The sequence below is a fragment of the Balaenoptera acutorostrata genome, chromosome 17 (assembly GCF_949987535.1).
Source record: "Balaenoptera acutorostrata chromosome 17, mBalAcu1.1, whole genome shotgun sequence".
Taxonomy (NCBI): Eukaryota; Metazoa; Chordata; class Mammalia; order Artiodactyla; family Balaenopteridae; genus Balaenoptera; species Balaenoptera acutorostrata.
The window spans coordinates 49,235,631-49,256,985 of NC_080080.1; the positions used below are offsets into that span (position 1 = coordinate 49,235,631).

Here is a 21,355-nt window from a genome sequence, read left to right on the forward strand (position 1 = left end):
TCTTTGGGATCCTGTACACTGCAACTCCTTCAAAAGTGAGCTCTAGGAGCCCACCTCCTCCATGAAGCCTTCCCTGCCTCCTCTAGGCACACACTGCTTTGTTCATATATGCATTCTAATAAACATCTGCATTTTCACAGTCTGTTGATGTCTGGTGATGACCCACTAGAATATCATTTTTCAGACATATTCTGAATGAGGATCCAGTAAGAAATATGCCTTATACACAACACAGTACATGCATTCAGTCGTGTGACAGATATTCCATATTTACTCTGTGCTATGAACTACTCTAGACCTGGAGATACAGCAGTGAACAAATCAGATGAAAATCCTTGCCTCCAGGAAGCTTATATCTGAAATTCTGAGATGAGTAAAGAAAGATTTCTTAGGTTTTCTGGATAGAAAAATGAAACAGAGAAAAAAAAGAAAGAAAAGGAAAGGAAAGGAAAGAAAGGGGGGAGAGAGGGAGGGAGGGAGAGAGGAAAGAAAGAAAACTCAAAACACAAACAAGAGGATAAAAAAAACCAGCTGGCCTTACATTTCTTGACACTAATCAGCATCAGAAGACAATGAAACAATGTTGATGAAGTTCAGTGGGAAAAATAAATGTGATACATCCAAGCAAAATTATGCCTATCTACCCATCCTTTTACCAGCACAAACAGATGCCTGGAATGATGTTAGCCAAATGTTAACCCCAGTTATTTCTGGGTGGCCAGTTTGGGAACATGTGATACTTTGCTTGTTTTAATTTAACTATATTACTTGAATTCATATTGGCCAGGTATCATTTTTATAAAAATAGTAGTTATTACTCTTGATAAAAAAAAGGAAAAAGATAGCAATGTGCACCACAGATATCAAAGAATGAATTTATGAAAGAATAGTAAATTTAAAAAAAAAGTTTCACAAAGTAAACTTAACCTTACTACATTAGGTTTTCTACTCTATTCCACTTTATTTTCTACTCCATTCCACTTTATTTTTCTTAAACTCATTTTGTTCCACTAAATTATTTCAAGGTCCATTCATGAGTTATTATCCATAACTTGAAAAATACACATGAGGCTATTAGTTCAAGGACGGTAGAGATACTTTTCAAGTAAGGATCGCCAAAGAACGCCCAACACTTTGTAGGCACTTAATTAGCATTTCTTGATAAACTACTGAATGAGTGAATGTTTTCCTCATTAAAACTGAAAGCGGGACTTCCCTGGTGGCGCAGTGGTTAAGAATTGCCTGCCAAGGCAGGGGACACGGGTTTAAGCCCTGGTCCGGGAAGATCCCACGTGCCATGGAGCAACTAAGCCTGTGTGCCACAACTACTGAGCCTGTGCTCCAGAGCCCACGAGCCACAACTACTGAGCCCATATGCCACAATTACTGAAGCCCATGCGCCTAGAGCCTGTGCTCCGCAACAAGAGAAGCCACTGCAATGAGAAGCCCTCGCACCACAACGAAGACCCAACGCAGCCATAAATAAACAAATAAATAAATAAATTTATTTTTTAAAAAACTGAGAGCAAGTTTCATACCTTTTTTTAACTCTTGCATCCCCAGGGCAGGCACAGAGACAGTTCTCATTAAACGCTGCACTGAACTGAACCCTACTAGCTAACAGCACAATACAGCACTTCATAAATAGGATGTATGACAAATGAAACATTTCTCAGTTTCTTGGTAACTAAAATATTCAAATCAGGGGCTTTAACTGAAAAAACTTGTATTTGCTCACAGAAACATTATGCTGCCTGGAACAATCTCCCACTTAACAGATGTGAAGACTTTTCCTTTCCCAGTAATTCACACCCAAGCCTGCATGTGCCAGGAAGGAGAGAAACACCACCTATAAGGGCCTCTATTGCCTTCAAACCCCCATCCTCAAAACTTCCATTTTTCTTAAGCAAAGGAATTTCACAACTGTCAGATTACAGTTAATTTTTAAATGAGTTCATTTTCTCCCTCTCATGCTGTATTGTCTAATGGTGTCAGAAGAGATGGGATACGGTCTGCGTGACCTTATTACTACAATCCTAATGATTTGTGTTTTAAAAAAAAATTCTCTTAAGACTTCTTCTTTACAGAGCCATTGTAGGATTCAGATGAGAGAGTTCCTTAAGAAGGGGTCTGAAAATGTAGCTTTCTTTTACAATAACCTATAACCTAAATCTTTATAAGAGAAAACAGTATCAACAAAACCCTAGCCTTGAACAAATTTCACTTTTTAAAAGGTAGTTCTTTCTTACTTCAGAGACTCATTATACCATTTCCTTGTGTTCACATTTGGAATTTGTCCATGTTTTTCAAAAAAGAAAACCATGGCTGCCCATTCTAACTGAAAAACAGTTTTTTCACAGTTGGCAGATTAATTTTTCTACCTGGCTAAGGAAATTGTGAACCCTGGTTTAGTTTAGTTTAGCTAAGATTTTTTTTTTAATTTAGTTGGGGGAAGATGCTGTCATGGATATGACTTTTTTATTTTCCTTTCTCTTTCTTCCCCCCTCCAGCTGTCTTCTCTTGCACACTTTATTTTGATTATTGGTCTAGTGGAGAGATGTTGACAAAACAAAACAAAATTATGAGAGTGAAAGTGGTGGAAGCCAGCCTGAGATGCAGCTCGCCCAGCATTATCTCCAGGAAGGGAAGTTTTTTTATGTGAATATGTTTGTATTAATGTTTAACTGAACAATTAAGACTTGAAAGAATTCCTTCATTAAAAAAAAAACTACAGATAAGGCCAATGCTCCCTCCGGGCCCCACTCCCCACCCCGTCCCTCTCCCACTCCTCTAAAGGCCGGTGTGTACAGTGTCCTTCTGTCTTTCTGCTTACACACAACTTTGAAACTACTAGGAATGGGAACCAGTGAGAACCACGGCGTGCCCTCCCCAACCCCATCCCCACCCCAAACACAAACATATACCAGGATTTCCTTCGACAGCACCCCAAGGCGACCTTCCCACTTAATCCCAGTCCCCGGGTTCCCGCTCCTCGCGAGATTCCCCAGAAATCCCAGTCCTCTGTCCTCTCTCCGCGAGATACCCTGTCCTCGCTCCCAGCGCCCTGGTAACGCGAGTCCACGCTCTGCGCTTTGCTCCGCTAGCCCCCCGGACAGGGCGTTTGCGGAGAAAGCGCAGGGCCCTCGGCCCTTCCAGCGCCGCCTTACCCGCCAAGGACCGCGGCCCCAAGCAAAGAGAACACGGCCTAGCAGCGCCATGTAGAGCCTCCCAACATCTGGCCGGAAATGCAGGCGGCGCAGGGGGCGGGCCAGAAATCCGAGAGCTATGAGGGCTGGGCCGGGAGCGGGCGGGCCCTGGCAGCCGAGGCGTCTCGCGCCCTTCCACCCGGGTCTGAACCCCAGGGCGCTGCCTCGCTTGGTCTCTCCCACGCTTTTTCTTGCTGTCTTTCCCTTTGTTGTCCTGATTGTTTTTTATAGGGCTGGTAATGGCGGTTTATATGTCCTTGTGTTGGTGGACGAATTACTGTGCCAGAAAAGTTTTAAGACTGCAGAAACAAAAGGCATGTATACACTGCCGGACTGCTAATGTCTTTTCAGTAATTTATGTTTATTCCTGAAGTGCATGTTTAAGTCCAAGCTGAACCACACATCATCAGAATAATAATATATTTAAGACAGCCTCCATATTCCTAAGGGGAAGTGGCTGAAATCTAATAAAATTTGCAGATTCCGGGCAGCTTTGACTTTTCCAAGGACACATCGACTTTTATCTTATCGCCGAGAGACAGCGGGTCTCTGACCCTCCTGCTTTTGCTTTTTCTCTCTAAGGGATTAATAATATTCACTTCAGAATTAAGGGCAGATCTCTGGTTTATTATTCTTCATCTTAATGTAATGTACCTGTTGACATCCTGCATAAGCACAGGTCACATTTCTTCCTCACTTCTAAAATGTGAATATAATTCATACCTAACTCAAGATTATTGTTAAGATTAAAAGAGGATGCTTGTGAAGCCCTAACTTCAGACTGGTGACTGGTATGTGACATTGAGAGTTTACTAAGTGCCTTGCATTTTCTAAGTGCTGAGAAATTAAAAAAGCAGACCAGGATTGGACTTTGGGAACCTGGCCTGGCATTCACAGGTAGACCATGCTAATCTATTAGACGTAAACCATCTCACAGAATACCAACCTCAGACAAGTTTACTCTGAGATCAGAAGGTGAGACAAAGCAAGTCCACTTCACAATTTTGTCTAAACACAGACAAAAACAAGTTCCTGGTTGTCACCCACAAGTACCTGACAACCCAGCTCTTGGCCCAGATGAGTGGCTATTTCTTTACCAGTTGCAACTTTAACTTCATTTTAGTCTCCCCTCACTACAGGTAAGATTTATTGAGATCCTCCTTCATAGAATTGCCTGTGCTTTCTGACAGTATCCAATCCCTGCTTCCTTAGACCATCTCCCAAACCATCCAACCAAGTCCAAATACTATAATAGGTCCTTTCTGACACACTTTTTCAGAGACACTCCATGATATCCCATGGTGTGTGTCCTACCTTGATGCAAAAAATAAATAAACCCAACTGGTTCAACTGCAGATGTGTCCCTGGTGGTCTTTGGCTGGAGGGCATTGACAGTGCCCTTACAGTATTAACTCATTGTCTCAGTTTGGGTTCCTCCAAAGCAGAGCCTGAGAGGAGGATCCACTACAAGTGACTCACTGGGGAACTTTGGAATACCAGTAAGAAAGGGAGGCAGACAATACAGGGTGAGTTATCCAGTTAACTAACAATGTGGGCAGTTAGACCAATGCCACAGGGAAACTCTGGGAGAAGATGGAGAGCACATGCTGCTATGAAGTGAATATCTGTGTTCCCCCAAATTTCATATGTTGAAATCATGACCCCCAAAGCGATGGTATTACAATGAGAAGTCAGCAGTCTGCAAACCAGAAGGGGACTCTCTGTTGGCACACTGATCTTGGACTTCCAGCCTCCAGACCTGTGAGCAATACATTTCTGTTGTTCATAAACCACCCAGGCGATGGTATTTTGTTATAGCAGCATGAACGGACTAACACACATACCTCAGAGAAAGCCCACCTTCTCATGATCTTGAGAGTGAAGGAAAGGAACAGGACTCTAAGGATGACTAAGGTTGAATTTCCCACAATCATGGACGGATGGATGAGGACTAAGAATGGGACTTAAATAAAATAAAATGATATTACTTTCACTCCTGAATATGGGGTTGAAAATTCATATACACTGTACCTGTCTTGACACAAAAGAAACGATCATATTAAATTTTTTTAATTTTTAATTTTTCTTGAAATTGCAGGGCCTAAAAACACACCATGACTTCTGCCATCCTTCCTCATGGTTCAGCCTTAGCGTCTGCACCCCAGTTCCTCACACTTTCTCCCTCCCATCCCCATCCCACATACACACACATAAATACACTACCATCTTAGTGTGGCTGCCTCTGACCCCCAACATCAAGAGTCAGCTTCAATGTCATTTTCTCAGAAAGTTACCTTCACTTCTGGACTAGTTTAGGTCTCCCTGCTAGACTTGCATCCAAGTTTGGTGATATCTGATACTTACACACTTTTGGGAGCCTTCTTTAAGAAAAAAGAATACCAAATTAGGTACAAAAATGAATATTAATTTAGAATGTAAGAAGAAATTATAACAAATTACAAATGTCAAAAAAATCTGTAATATCACACATTTCATACAATCCAGAAAAGTAAGGTAATATGTTAAATTACTTAAATGCTTAATTACCATACCACTATTTACACTTTTCCCCTACATTTTTTTGGCTGCATTCTCTTTGATCGCCTCCTCATATATCAAAGATTTTGTAAGCACATTTTCTATAGAGGGAGTAGAAAGTTTGGGTGCTAAATCATGTGACCACACACATACACAGACTTGCTGTTTATAGGACTGCTGCAGATTTGTATCCTGTATAGGCAGAAATTCTGATAAATTCTATTGTGTCCAATTCCCATCACACACAAAAAAAGTATGGTGCATCATAATAGTAAATACTGTATTGCTGAATATTTCTGACAAAGGAAAACTTCCATTATGACTATGCATCCATGAAACCATATCCTCTGCTTACAATTTTACACAATTGATACTAACTTCTTATTCCATACACTTCAAACATTTCAAACTTTGCTTCTCCTTCAATCCCCATATTCTTCCAGGACTGGACACCATGGGACACATCTATATCTCAATACCACCTCTGGCCTAGACATGGATGTCACAAGGTACAGAGAAAGTATATTTCTGGAAGATAGTCCTATAGCAGTACAACTAAAATTTACTTATGCCTATACAGAAGAGACAACTAATCATAAAATATTTCTCATTTAGTCCAAGTCTAAGCTATCCCCAATTCAACTTCCTCTTAGCAAATCCCCCAACTGCTGGTGGTCACCCCAACATCGTCCAACAGGAGAGGAGGTTTGACAAAGAGAAGTGGAATGAAAAGTTATTTTAACCACAAATGTTAAGATATCTTGCAACTTTTACTAAAAAAAAAATGGCTCTGTGTCCTTGGAAGGATTGTGCAAGTGAGGGGACCTGAAGTTTACTAGCTTCAGGTAAATCCACCTTGTTCTACATTTTCATAGAGCCCTGAATTTCCCTTTTGTAGCTCTTGTCACAGTTGCAGTTTCATCTCTCTTTTGTGTATTAGAGGGGAGGTGTGGGGGTGAGTGTCTTTTTTATATACTATCTTTCTATCTCCCATATCTAGCAAATGACTGGTAGCATAGTGAGCCCTCAAGAAACAATTGTTGCATGAATTTGTAAGCACTGAGACTGTTGCCATTTCTAAAGCCAGTACCATAAATATAATATAGAGAACTGGTAGCATTGACAGTCACTACCAAGGAATAGACTGGGGGCATGAAAGAAAGAGACCTTTCCAAATGCAGTGAGTTATTTCAATTAGGCTGGAGCCATGGGGTTTGACTTCAATGACTGAGGATATATTATTAATGAAAGCTAATATCTCTCAACTTTTTTTCTTTGTCAAACTCTTCAGCATCCTGTGCACACATATCAGTAATCCTCATGAGCTTTCATGAGGTTGTCGACTGAAAAAAACAAAACAAAACAAAACACAAAACCTAAAAGTTGAGTATTATGCTTTATTTGGCAGACAAAACTGAGGACTTAAGCCAGGACACAGCCTCTCAGATAGCTCTGAGAGACTGCTCCAAAGGGGTAAGGGAGGAGCCAGGATATATAGGAGTTTTGCAACAAAGACCAGGTAGTAGTAACTTCAAAAGATTGCTGTTAATTAAAGAAAACCAGACATCTCAAGTTAAGGAATTTAGCACTTTTCTATGTATGGGAATATGCAAGAGTCTGGGCTCACTGAAATCATTCCTTTGATATGCGCCCTAACCAACCAGGGTCAGTATCCTGTTCTTTCCCATCCTGAGTCCTCTCAGGGTGCACCGTCAGGGGTGGCTACAGCAGCTGAGGGCTGGGCAGCGGGCAGCCTGTTTCCATCCTGAGTTCCCTCAGGGCTCACTGTAAGGGATGGCTGTAATGTGATGGCTTTATGGCTGTAACATCCTTTGTTTACTGATATGGCAGGCAACATTTTTCATTCACAGGTTTATACTATTATTATCCCCATTTGAAAAACTGAGGCACAGAACAATTAGGCAAACTTCTCAGCTAACAGTGATAGTATGTGAGCCCAGACCTGTCTGGCTCTGGGGCCCAGCTCGCAGCCATTGCTAGTAGGGTGTAAATATGGGAGTCAGACTGCTGAGGTTCAAGCCAAGCTACAGGTCTCACTAGATGCCTAATGTGTAGCAAGTTATGAACTCTGTTTGATTTTCTTATCTGTAAAGTACAGATAAGAAGAGTGTTTACTTTGTAAGGTTCTATACAGGTTTAAATGAAATAACGTATTTAAAGCACTGGCATATAGAAAAGAGCCAGTAAATACTCACTGTTACCATGCACATGGACAAAGGCAATTGTTAACCCAGGATTAAGGGGAAACCCCTGGCATCACTATATAATGATTTTTTCTTTTCCCATGCAATCACAGTCTCTTACTATTAAGCAAGTTCAACAAGATTATTACCCAGAAGATAAACTACTCCAAGGGAGGAAAAAAAAAGGGAAAAAACTTACAAAATTCCTGCTCAAGCATTATTGTCTAGAAATTACATTCAATGCTATTTAAACTTTTGTTAGAGAGTTTTACAAAAACCTAACATATAGTGTCCAAAATAAGTTTACCAAGTTCTGTTTGTACAAGATTATGCCTCACAGCTTCTGCTCAAGGGGAAGGGTTGAAGAGGGTAATCAGTCCCACTTAGTTTGGTACTGTAACGGGGATACAAATTAAAAATAATAGACAATTCTCCCTGTTGAAAATAAGGGGGAAAACTCTGTTATCTCCCTTTTTTTAGAGCATTTACTTTAGAAAACTTATAATTGTAAATTCTTTCTCTTTGAAATGTATGTAAATCTTTTTTATAAAGCTAAATAAACTTCTTAATAGCTTTACAATCCAGCGATGTCTTTCTCAGAGACCTGGGGGCCATTTCTTAGAAATGTAATTATCAAGAAAGAGAGTACCCCATCTCCTAGTTTCTGTGGGTAGGTTGGATCCTAACTTCGGAGGACCTCCAGCTCCAACTTGCAAAATTATCTCCTGTCATAAAGATATGAGAAGTTTACTTTTCCTTTGGATAAAGCCAATTAGTTAACACAGATGGTCACTCCAATTACCACGTAAATTTAGGATGAACAATATGTGACAAACAGTGCTATCAAGTCCTCCTTACTTGAAGACCAGTAATTGTTTATCTTGAGAACATGCATGGGATGGGTTATATCTGCTTGGCTACTGGTGAAATAAAATTAATATTTTATGGCAAGGCAAGAAAAATTTAAACATAAAATTTTTATCTGCCCATATGAGCCTCCTCCCTCCCCTTTAATGTGTATTGTGTATCTGCATTAACCAGACCTCCTTAGGAGATAACATTCCATCTTTTTTTTTTTAACCATATATATTTTTTTAAGTATTTATTTATTTGTTTATTTTTAGCTGCATTGGGTCTTAGTTGCAGCTGGCAGACTCTTCGTTGCAACACACAGGCTTCTCTCTAGTTGTGGCACGTGGGCTCAGTAGTTGCAGCACATGGGCTCTCTAGTTGTGGTGCATGGGCTCTAGAGCAGCGGTCCCCAACTTTTTTGGCACCAGGGACTGGTTTCATAGAAGACAATTTTTCCACAGATTTGGGGGGATGGATCAGGCAGTAACGGGAGCGATGGGGTGAATGGTTCAGGCGGTAATGCAAGCAATGCGGAGCGACACATGAAGCAATGAAGCTTTGCTCACTTGCCCACTGCTCATCTCCTGATGTGCAGCCTGCTTCCTAATAGCCCATGGACTGGTAGCAGTCCACAGCCCGGGGGTTGGGGACCCCTGCTCTAGAGCAAGTGGGCTTAGTTGCCCCACGGCATGTAGAATCCTAGTTCCCCAACCAGGGATCAAACCCACGTCCCCTACATTGGAAGACGGGTTCTTAACCACTGGACCACCAGGGAATCCCCAACATTCCTTCTCAATCTTGTAAAGGGTCAGGATGATCTGCTACTCAATAACTCCTCAGGAGATAACCTTCCTTCTTAATCTTGTAAGGGGTTATGTTGGCCCACTACTTGTTTTGTACATTTAGATCTGGATTGTGTAAATGGTCAATAAGTAATTTGACATATAACCCTTTGTCTCAAAAACTTATATAACTGTGCTTTGATCTCTAATGGGTAGAATAGTCCTCGGAGCTATTTGAAAGACTGTCTCCTGGGTTATAATCCTCAGGTTGGCTCAAATAAAATTCTCCCTTTCTTTCTTAGATCAACTATTGATTAGTTTTTTCATTGACATATGCATGGTATGGTTGGCAGGATATCAGAGATACCCACCAGAGGGTACCTGGAGTCTACCCCAAACTGTCACTTGGTACCAACATAGGCCCATTGAGCCCCACCAGCTTCTCAGTACTCCTCAGGTGTTCTGGTGAGTTCTCCTGATATCTGGATCTCATTGCTTTTAAGTGATGATTCTAAATTTTTATTTGAGCGGTTTTTACTTAAGACTTGGAATCTTAAGGGGCACCAGTGCATTTCTTAGGCAGGAACCTAGGGTGATCTGGGTAGGAGATTCAGGGAAACACAGGTGGCTGGGTTTTTTAAATTTGGCTTAAATTGACAAAAAAAAATTGATATATGTTCAGAACAAAACTTTTGTTAGTGGTATGAAAGATTGAATCATTCAGCTCTGAAGAACAAGGGGCATTTGCTCCTTCCAGCCACAAGGTGTTCTTAGGTGACTAGGAATGTAGTGGAAGTATCTGAGGATCAATCCTCATGATGTGCAGTGAGGTCCCCACATAGAACCATACTATAATCATTAAGTAAATACTGCTTTTCCAGAGATGCACGAGATAAGGACTGATCATCCAGTGCTCCAAGCACCCACAGTGGTTTCAGACTGTCAGAGGGAGAAACTGAGACATGTAAAAGAGTTGAACCAACCCAAAGACAACTTCTTGGGAAGCTAGACTCAGAAGAAGCACACATCCAATCTACCACACTGTCCTCAGAAAGTTGTTCAGATCAGATCTAATATCTGAATTAGATTACCAAATTATTAATGTAAAATTGTTTCTCAAAGGCCAAACAGTTCCTGGGAAGATAGCCACCCAGGGGGATACCAGCTGGGTTTATGTATACTTGCAAGTACTTACTTATTTGGGTATTAAAGGAAATCCCACACAGAAATGGTCAAGATAGGGTTCTTTAGGCACACCAAAACTGAACTTTGTGTGCAAAGTTAAAGAAAGCCAGTGGAAGGTAAGTTCTTACCATGGCAACCAGTCTGCTGGATCTCTGTCTGCAGGATCTACTGGAAACAAGAGTGGTAATAGTTTTTCTCTTTTCTAAAATTAGAATAGCAGGAGAAAATATGTGTAGGGCTAGCTCCTTGGATTCTTTGAATTGGAAAGACTTCTAAACTGTTAACATTTTAGAGACTTCTCATCTTAAAACATTGTACTTATTTTAATTGGTGTGCAGAAGCCTCAAAAGGTTTCAAAATTCCAAAGTGGCCTCATTGAAGGATTTGTTGTAGAAGGCTAATGAAAGATTGATATAAAATGTACCTAAAACAAAAGACTTCAAGACTGATGTAATTGCTGTTCCCCTCTGTCCCCCTTTATTTGAGTACTCATTCTAGTAATCCTCTGAATTGCCTTTCCACTATGAAGAGACTATTGAATGGTTACCTTTAAGAATGGGACCACCTGAGGCTCTAGGTGAGTCTCTTCAGATCAAAGGCCAAACTGAGGGCCATAGTTAAAGAAGTTTTTAAACCCAGGGAGAATCCTCAAATGTTTTTGTAAATGGATTACCAAGAGGGGAAGCTACCAGTCTAACAGAACCATAGCTAATGTTGAGGGCCTGATTGGATTTCTTTTTCTCCTTTGGCCTTCTCCCCTAAGCTAAAGGAGGGAAAGGAAAACAACCCAACATAGCTGAAAAAGTATGTCAGCCCTTCGATATCATTTAAGTGGCCACTCAATCCTTTGAAGAATTAAAAACAGCTGTCCTTGTTTTTTAAGTCTAGTCTTTACAGGACCATATGTGTGTCTCCAGAAACAATCCAAAGCCCACCAATCCTTTTAGTACTCCACAAACCTCCCCTATTTATCTTAAGTGGCTTGTAAGTATTGAAAAAATAAACTCTGGCTTTAAGGGAACAAAATTTCCTCCTAAGGGGAATTTGCATTTCCCCTCTTATGCCTTTGAGATATAAAGGCATATATCTGGTCTTCTCTAAGAACTCTTATGTAAGCCATCTTTTTAAAATGCAAATTTCAAGAAGGTATCTCTTAAGGAAAGAAAAATACAAAAGGGAGATAGTTAATTTGGAACTTGACTTGTCAAGAACAAATACAAATCTTAAGTGTCTTCTCAATAAATAATAGTAAAAAGGATTTAGCCATCTAAACAAATGACCTTGATTTGTTCCATCTGCCAGAAACCCAATTTGAATCCAATCTCTTTTGTAACTGATGGGTTTTATATTATTGTACCTGATTCATGGCTGAAATTTTGTTATAAGAACTATGGGGTCTCTGTGTCTGTGTGTTTGTATGTATCTACATAGGTGTGTTTTAGATATATGGTATTGCTAAAATTAATTTATGAAAGAACTCTATTTACTTGGGTGAAAGGAAATTAAGTGCTTATATAAAAACTCAGAAATATAAAAGAAACTAACCCAAATGAATTTCAGTATCACATGATCTAAGATTAACTTTAATGAATGAAAACAAGTTTAAGTCTGTTGTTTTAATTAATATAGACGTGTCTTCAGAGTCATCAACATTAAGTGTAATATCAATACTTTTATGGTACCTAGGTTTACTACAAGTCAAATAAGTTATCATTCTTGTTGCAAAATTTGTCAGCAAGAACATTAACTTGATATGATGAAACTTTAAAGTACATTAAATATAAGTGAGGTAAGAGTTTTTTAGGTGAACTCTAGGAATAATGATGTTTAGGACTGTCTACTTAAAATAGTTTCTCCAGATTTTTTGGTAACTTGAAACTGCTAAATTAAGTTAAATTATGGGAATTCATTGAATATCCAGATCATTTCAAATAATGTACTGGAACTTTAATTGCTAAACAAGTCTAAGTTTACATACTTTTGTCTTCTTATTAGAGAAAAACTAAAGATATTTGGGTTCTTTAGATATGTTTTGTACCTCACTGAGGAAAGAAATTAGGTTATAAAATATGTTCCTAAGTTTGCCAATCAGGAAGTGCTGGTATGACAAACAAACAGTTCATAATTACTTGCCTGTTAGTTTGAGACACTAAGGTTTTAAAGTTAAGGATTCTAATTAAAATATGTAATTAAAACTACTAAAAATTAACAAGGAAAACATCTTTGTATGCAAGGAAAAAGAAGGCATAAGGATTGGAAATGAGTTTTCTTAAGGGAAAGGTAAGTAATTTTGTCCTAAAGCTGGTTATTTCTAAATGGGAAAGGAAATAAGGGACAAATTAATATGGATATAGAAAGTTGTAGAAGGTTTGTGAGAAAGCAAATGAAAGAATCTTTAGAAAAGAATTCTATGTCAGGATTTGCTAACATTAGAATAAATTTAATTGAGTAAATTAATTTTAATATTAAAGGTTAGATGGTGTAAAATCTGAACTTGGTTTTCTCTCTGTTAAGAGGACAAAGTTTTCTTAGGATACTAATCTGCTTTTGATAACAGATTGTAAAAGTTTCTTTACCTTTTAAGTAATCTGTTAAAACTTTCTGTATTTTAGAGAGAAAAGATTATGTTTCAGTGGACATTAAGTTCTAGTGTGGTTTAAAAAGAAGTTCTAGTGTTGTTGTCTTTGAAGTTATTTGTATTTACTGCATAAGACTCACTTCTCAAATGGCTCCTTATTGCTATGTTACATTATTGTAAAGTTTGTTTCTGAAGCTTATCACAGTAATCTATATTTGGATGAGGATCAGATGCCCCATGACCAGGAGATTATGCATACTGAAAAAAACATCAGATAAATGATTCTTTACAGCCCTGTTGGAAGGGACCATATCAGGCCTCTTATTCTCCTGAATGAACTGCAACTCCTGTTTCTGACACCTGACTAAATTAAGACCAGCACTATCAGACAAGAACAAGAAGATGACATCTGAAGTAGACAGCTGACTCAAGATGCTAAGCCAGACCTGTATTACTTTAGTAAACTTTTGTTTATGAACCAAATGTATTTCTTCCTTGGGCTCAAGGTCACCTACAGGTAGGTGGAAACAGCTCCTGCCAAGCTGCCTTTAATGTGAGCACTCTGTATTCAATCAGTTTTCCAACAGTATGACCATTTGGTTACAATATTTGTTCCATCGCTTGGAATAGAAGATGTCATTAATCACATAGAGGCTTTAACAAAATTTACTCAGCAAGCTTTGAATAATAGTAATCAAGCCATTAGCTTGCTCAATTCAGAAGTCTCCATGAAGATCAGAATCACATGGTCCTCAATATTCTAACTGCTTCCCAAGGAGGAGCTTGTGCTGTAATACATACTGAATGTTGTGCTTTTATACCTGATGAGTCTTTTATTGTAACTCATCTTATGACACATATGAAAAATCATATTGCCACTCTGAATGATCCTTTTCCCAGTTTAGGGGAAATACTAAGAAAATGGTTTGGTTTAAGAGGGTCTTGGCTTAAACCTTTACTAAATGACATTGTTACTTATACTGTCAATTTGATTACAGTTTGTGTAACTCATAAAGCGATAATTTTTTGCCTTTCACATTATGCATCACCTACTCCTCCTAAGAATGATATATAAACAACTTGAAACTATAGTTCTCTATAAATTAATGAACATGCACGATGCACATGCAAGATAAAATTGGTGTAAATCCCATTGGACAACTTGGAATTGTCATTAGTTCTTACTAGTACAACCCCTAAAAGGAAAAATAGAACCAGGCTATTAAGACCTGACATCAAGGGACATGATGGACCCAGGGCAGGTAAGCAACCACCCTGTCATTGAGGTACCAAATATTTGGTCACCCAATGCTTTCTCTCAAAAGATTAATGATCAAAAGGGGGAAACTGATGAAATAAAATTCATTTTATGACAGGACAAAAATTTAATCATAATTTTTTTCCCACCTATTTGGGCCTCCTCTATTCCCCTTAGTGTGTATTGTGCATCTGCATTAACCAGACCTCCTTAGGAGACAACCATCCTTCTTAATCCTGTAAAGGTCATAATGACCAACTACTTGCTTTGTACATGCAGTCTGGATTGTGTAAACAGTCAATACAACATTGGATGTGTAACCCTTTGTCTCAAAAATTTATATAACTGTTCTTTGACCTCTAATGTGTGGAACAGTCCTCAGAGCTTTCTGAAAGACTGTCTCCCAGGTTATAATTCTCAGGTTGGTTCAAATAAAATTTCCCATTTCTTTCTTAGTTCAGCTATTGATTAAATTTTTGTCAGCGCTATATAGAAGGGTGAGATTTCTTTCTGTCTTTGCAATCTCTTTAGCAGATCACCTGTAATTCCAGTTTATGCTTATTCAATAATAAAGCTGTTCCCTTTCTCTTCTATCTTTGTGGAGAGGTTTTCTGGGGTAGCAGGAGATTTTGTTTTTAATCATGCCCTGCCCCCCAGCAACAAACCACTCAGTGAGCAAAACCAACAATGCCCAGTGCCACATAGTCACACCAGGCTTGGGTCTGGACTGTGGGGTACTAAAGAACCATGACTTCCAGAAATGGCCAGAGGGTTGTTTAGTATTGTCTTGAAGAAGGATTAGAGTGACTAAGAAGTCCTGGCTTTTATCTCACTACTGGAGAATAGCAGATGTCCTGCTTACTTTAGGTGAGAGGTACTGAACATGGGACCTGTAACATCCTTAAAGTTATATGTCTGAGGCTGAGAAAAAGAAGCAACAGTTGATAATGTTCCTCCTTCTAGTTTCTGATCCAGTGTTCACTTCCCAGGCTGCACTACACAGAGATTGCTCAAGGGTAGACCTCCAAGGACTTGGTCCAGGTTGCAGCTGAAGGGATCCAAAGAGAGCTGCACTGAGAAGCAGAAGTTTGTTCTTGTCATGACTATGCTGCACACTGGCTTTCTGCTACTGTGCAAATAAATTTTTATCAGCTTTATTTTCCTCATCCATGAAACTGGGGTGTTGGTATAAATTATCTCTAAAATCACTTGTAGTTCTAAAAACCTGTGATTTTACAAATAAATGAGATTTGGTAGAATTATTATAGACCATCTGGTATGGTACTACGAAAGTCATTGTTAAGTGCTGTTAACATAAAGTAATTGATAAGATATGACTTTCTTTAGAATAGTAGCTCTTATGTATTCTAGTATTTACATACTTCATCTAATTTACACGTTTTAGATGATTATTAAGCTTCAGATTTTTAAAGTGCTTTGCAATCATTTAGGGTGACTTGAGTGACTTCTGGAAGTAAAGCTAACCCATGCTTCCATTACATAGACTTATTTGTTCTCATTCTGTAAAGTCAAGTCATACACTTTGCAATTTGGGATCTTGCATTCTTTTAACTTCCAATTTTTTAACAAATAAATTCTGGTCAAACAGCCAATTTGATAATTGTAATCCAGTAGATTAATTCATTAAGTCTACTAATAATGCATAGATTAACATATATACTATTATACTCCCATGTAAAGACAAAGCAATTTAGTCACATAGAAATTAAATTGTTTATTCTCAAAAAATATAAAATCATTATAGTAGAATAATTCTAGTAAAGTAGAATTAGGGTTGGGCTACAAAAATAGAACTCATTGTTCTTTATTATCAGATAATCCTCAGAATCATAAAGATACACCTTGAGTCAACACTGTTTCTCCACATGCTTCTTATTCCCCCACACCCCACCTATCTTCACAGTTCCAATATAAGTAAAGGTTGGAAAGAGGGATATTCAATGAGATATTCAAAAGACATCAATGAGCAGTTAAGTTCAACAAACACTTATGTGCCTGTTTGTGACCATCACTATGGTAAATATTAGAGATATAAAAATGATTTGTACAGTAGGGATTCAAAAATGACTTAGACACAGCCCCTACCCTTAAGGAACTAGAAAGGAAGGAAAGAAAAGGAAACTAATATTTGTTTAACATCTACCATGCATACTACAGTATCTCATTTAATGCTAACAATAATACTTCAACATAGCTAGTATTTAATCCCACTTATATGTCAGAGGAGACTGAGCTACCTTAGTTAGTTTATGAATTTGCATTCATTTCATATTTTCAAAAATAGGCAGATTTTATCCAGAAGCTTCAGTCTAGAATGTTGCTGTATGATTGACTCATGACTGAGGGGTTGTTAGGGCTCATAGAAAAGTAAGCTATAGAGCTGAAAGTGAGAGTTGAAAGCTCGGAGAGTAAAAGTTATTCTGAGAGCTATTCTCAGTACTGAGAGATGAGCTAAGAGCAAAAGTAGTTCAAGCTCAGATCCTGGTGTCTATCCTGCATATGATGGAGGATAGAAGGATACAGATAACCTGGGTAAAGTGGAGGGCTCAAGTGGCTGGATACCTGGAAGAAGCTAAACAGCAGGTGTAATGGGAGTGAACATATAAGAGTGAGAAGACCAAGCAGCTCCAGTCAGAAAGTTGGATATCAAAGGTGGAGAAGATTCTGGTGATATAAAGAGCTAAAACTGACCTTCAAAGGGGTAGTATGTGCAAAGCAGAAATGAAAGTCACAGGAGCTGAAAGTCAAAGAAATGTGAGCCTAGTTGGTAGAATATGTTGTCCAGGTGTGTCTTACAATTAGTTGAGAATGACAGGAGGAGTTGGGATGGAGAAGAAAACTCTCACATAGATGGCAATGTCCTCAATGAATATGGGCAAATGACATGGACATACTTGCAGTTAGTAACAATAAAGGGGTATAGAGGATGGGTAGTCATATGAAATAATCCTGACCTAGAAGAGATTTTGCAAGGCAGGGAAGATGAATATCTTAAAATAGAAGTGAAAGTTTAGAGGGAAATAGTAACTCTATTGGCCAATAAATATGGTGCATGTCAGTGGGAGAGGTATTGGAATGACTATCCTAGAACTCATGGAAGGAAGCTGTGAACTAGGGAGAGAGCCATGTTTCATTTAAGGCAAGATGTAGAGGGAATTTTCCATGAAGACTTTAAAGATCTAATAGGGTTTGTTTATAACAGAACAGAGCTAAGAGGAGATGCCAGCAAACTACACGAAGCAAGGAGCATGGAACAATGAGCAGACCAATTTGCTACCAATGTTAAATTCTACCCTCATTGTGTCCCATCTTTTTAATATTTCTCAACTCTGATTAACAGACATGTATTGTTGCCAAGCAACAGTTAAGTTTTCCTTAATCATTCTGAGACTACTCAATCTGTCCTCCTGGTAATCAGACATAAACAGGACAAAGTTATAGCAAAAGCCATCTGGGGAAGGACTTGCCCTGAAAAGGGAAAAAGTGACTTTATAGTGATGGAGCTGCAGGACCTCACCAACATGTACCAGCAGGAACAAGAAGAGTGCTTATGAGACTGTATTCTGAGAATGCTAAACAAGGAGCAGATGGAAAATAAATTTGGACAAGGGAGAGTTTATTGATTTGGCAGCACTCTCCAGGGAGAGAGGATTTAATACTATCAAGGACCCTAGGAAATATGACTATATCATTCTTCCATGATGGCTCTTAGAAGCTTGAAGAAAGTGGTGGCCCACACTAAGAGAAGTAGAAATGGCAGAATTGTCATGGCAGGTGGAAGATGTAAGGAGCAAAATGCTCAGAGAAGTAGGCATGCTAGTATTCCAATACAGATGCTCTATTTATCAAAATGACTAGGAATTCTCTGGTGAGAGGGGCACCAGCATCACTGAGAAGCTCAGTGGTGGCTCTCCTCATAGGTCATGGGTAATGATAAAAGATGTTGTTACAGAACTGGGTTCACATATAAGCAACAAGGCTAACAGAATCCTGAAACAATAGAAGCCAGGTGGCAGCACTTAACCTTCAGAAAGGTACCACTACACGTATCCAAATGAGTGGCAAAATAGGAGTGACAGTCAGAGATCCTGACCTCTGAAGATGATTAATAGAATATGGCATCCCTAGGGGGAAAGATAGAGGTTAGCTAACAAGGGCATGCTCAATCTATACAATAACAAGAAATCAAGGATGGGTGACATAAGGCTGAGAGCAGCAGTCTCAATAAAAAGTCAGTCTCTTACCCAGTTTTCTAACTTGAGCCAGTTTACCAATCCAGAACCCATTTACTGAAGGAGAGGCAGGATTGTCAGGAGGAAGCACCCTGTAACACCTTGGTGAGAATATATGATAGTGATTTCTCCGTCCATGCCCACCCCACCCTCAGTCCTTCCTCAAAAGGACCTGTGGCCATTCCCTCGGGAAACCATACACTGAGGAAGAGGGAATGCTCAAACATTTTGAGGACTGTTGGACACAATCATTATTGATACCCAGGAACACAAAGAATTATTATGGCCTGCAGTTAGAGGTAGATAGGAGCCAGATAATAAATGTAATTTTTGCCCAGGTGTGGAAGAAGTACGTCCACTGAGCACAGGGACCTATCTGGTGGTCATTTCCACAGTTCCCAAATATATAATTGAAAAGGACATATTTGGTAGTTAGTAAAGCACCCACATTAGTACAGTTCTTTGGCCTATGGAATAAGAGCTATCGAAGTGGGAAAGGCCAATGGAGAGCCTCTGAAATTGCACAGGCAAGATAGTAAATAAGAAACAATATAGAAATTTCCAGTTGTGATGTATAACATAACTATAGCTAACAATACTGTTTTGTATATTTGAAAGTTTGTATGTGTGTGAAGTATGGGGTCAGTCTTCATTTCTTTTGTAGTGTTAACTAATATCCCTAGGACCATTTACTGAAAAAAGAAGAACTTTCTTCCATTGCTCTGTAATATCACTTTTGAAAAAGCAAATTACATATGCAGATCAACATGGGTGACCTAACATGGGTTAGGTCTATTTTGACACATTTGCCTATTTTTTATCCTCGTGTCAACAGAACACTGACAATATAACTTTATAAATACCTCCTGATACTTGGTAGTTGTAAACACTCCAGCTTTATTCTTCTTCAAAATTTCCTTGGCTATGCTCAGCCTTTGCATTTCCATATAGATTTTAGAAACTGCTTATCAATTTCCACTCAAAAAATTGGGACATTTTTATATTCATTTTTCACTGAATAGAAAGATCAATTTTGTGAGAAATGACATCTTAACAATCCACGAACATGGTATATTATCCTGAATTTATTAGAACTTATTTTAATTTCTGTCAGTAGTTTTTTGTAGTCAATAATGTTTTGTATCACATCTTTTGATAGATTTCTTATAAGGTATTTGATGACTGTTGGTGCTACTATAATTAGTTATTTAAGTGTCACATTCTATTTATTTTCTGGAATAAAGGTATACAACTGAATTTTTTAGACGTGTTCAGTGACCTTATTAAATATACTTTTCAATTCTTTTAGATTTTCAATGTACATGATCATGTTATTTGTGAATAATGACTGTTATTTCTTCCCTTCCAATCCATATGCCTTTTCTTTTTCCCTTTTGCATTGCTTAGAACATCCAAAACAATGTTTAAAATAAGTGGTAAGAGCAAGTATGTCCTTATTTCATTCCTGATGTCAGGGGGAAACATGAAATAATTTACCTTAAGTATAATGTAAGCAGCAGTTATTTGGTAGATGCCTTTTATCTGATCAAGAATGTTCCCTTCATTCCAATTTTGCTGAGAATAAATGAATGAATGTGGAATTTTATCAAATGATTTTACCGCAGCTACCAAGATGATCATTATTTTGCCCCCTTTTTCCTGTTATTCTGGTAAATTACATTTATTTTTTTCCCCCAGTTAACACCCACCCTTCTATTTCTGGAATGAGTCCCACTTAGTCATGATTATCCTTTTTATATACCACCTGATTCAATTCACTAATTTTGTGTATAGGATTTTTGCATCTATGTTCATAACAGAGCCTTTCATAAACCAGCCTTTTAAAGTGACATCTTTTTTCCTTCTCATTTCAGAATGCTTTTGAAAACCAAAAATTATGTGATCAGAAGTGTACTCTAGGGTGTTTACTTTGTAGTGTGTAGACTGTAGAATGGATTAGTGCAGGAGGTGGGTGGTGAAGGATTAGGAAGCTATTACAGCATTGAGAAGAGCTTGCACCAGCTCGGTACAAGTAGAAATGGAAAGGATGGATAAACTCCCCAGTACTTAGCTACTGATTAGATGAAAGTGCAACATTATGAAACAGAGAAATTAGGAGAACTTTATTTGAGCTTGGAGAAGAGTAAAAATAATTGGAGTGAAATACTTATCTTCACCATAATTATCACAATCATTAGGATCCATACGAAGGAATGACCGCAATTTAAGCAATTGCAAATGCATGGAGATATGTAACTGGTCACTACGTTAATATCTTTAATTAGAAAGTTTCCTTACGTTGCTTTGAAGCTGATTTTTAAAATCATTTCCATTCACAATCAGAAAAAAATCGATAATCTTGTATTCGTTGAACACCTTAAAATGGGATCCTTTTAAGACAGCACATTTCAATACACATTGCGCTATTCCTTTCCTAACCACAGGGTGGCGACCAGGCACCAACGCCGCACTTCTGTCTATCCCTCCGCTTCTTAGGCA

At 38.5% G+C, this 21,355-nt stretch overlaps 1 protein-coding gene across 2 annotated transcripts in view; it reads right to left on the reverse strand.

The window, feature by feature from the left end:
- The window catches only part of DECR1 (2,4-dienoyl-CoA reductase 1), a 73,354-nt gene extending 70,098 nt beyond the window's left edge, over window positions 1–3,256 (reverse strand). For both annotated transcript variants that reach the window (XM_007182120.3, XM_007182119.2), the window contains exon 1: window positions 3,168–3,256. In XM_007182120.3, coding sequence (XP_007182182.2) covers window positions 3,168–3,218 — 51 coding nt within the window. In that variant the 5' untranslated portion in view covers window positions 3,219–3,256. The remainder of the gene's footprint in view (window positions 1–3,167) is intronic.
- Between the last annotated feature and the right edge of the window lie 18,099 nt (window positions 3,257–21,355).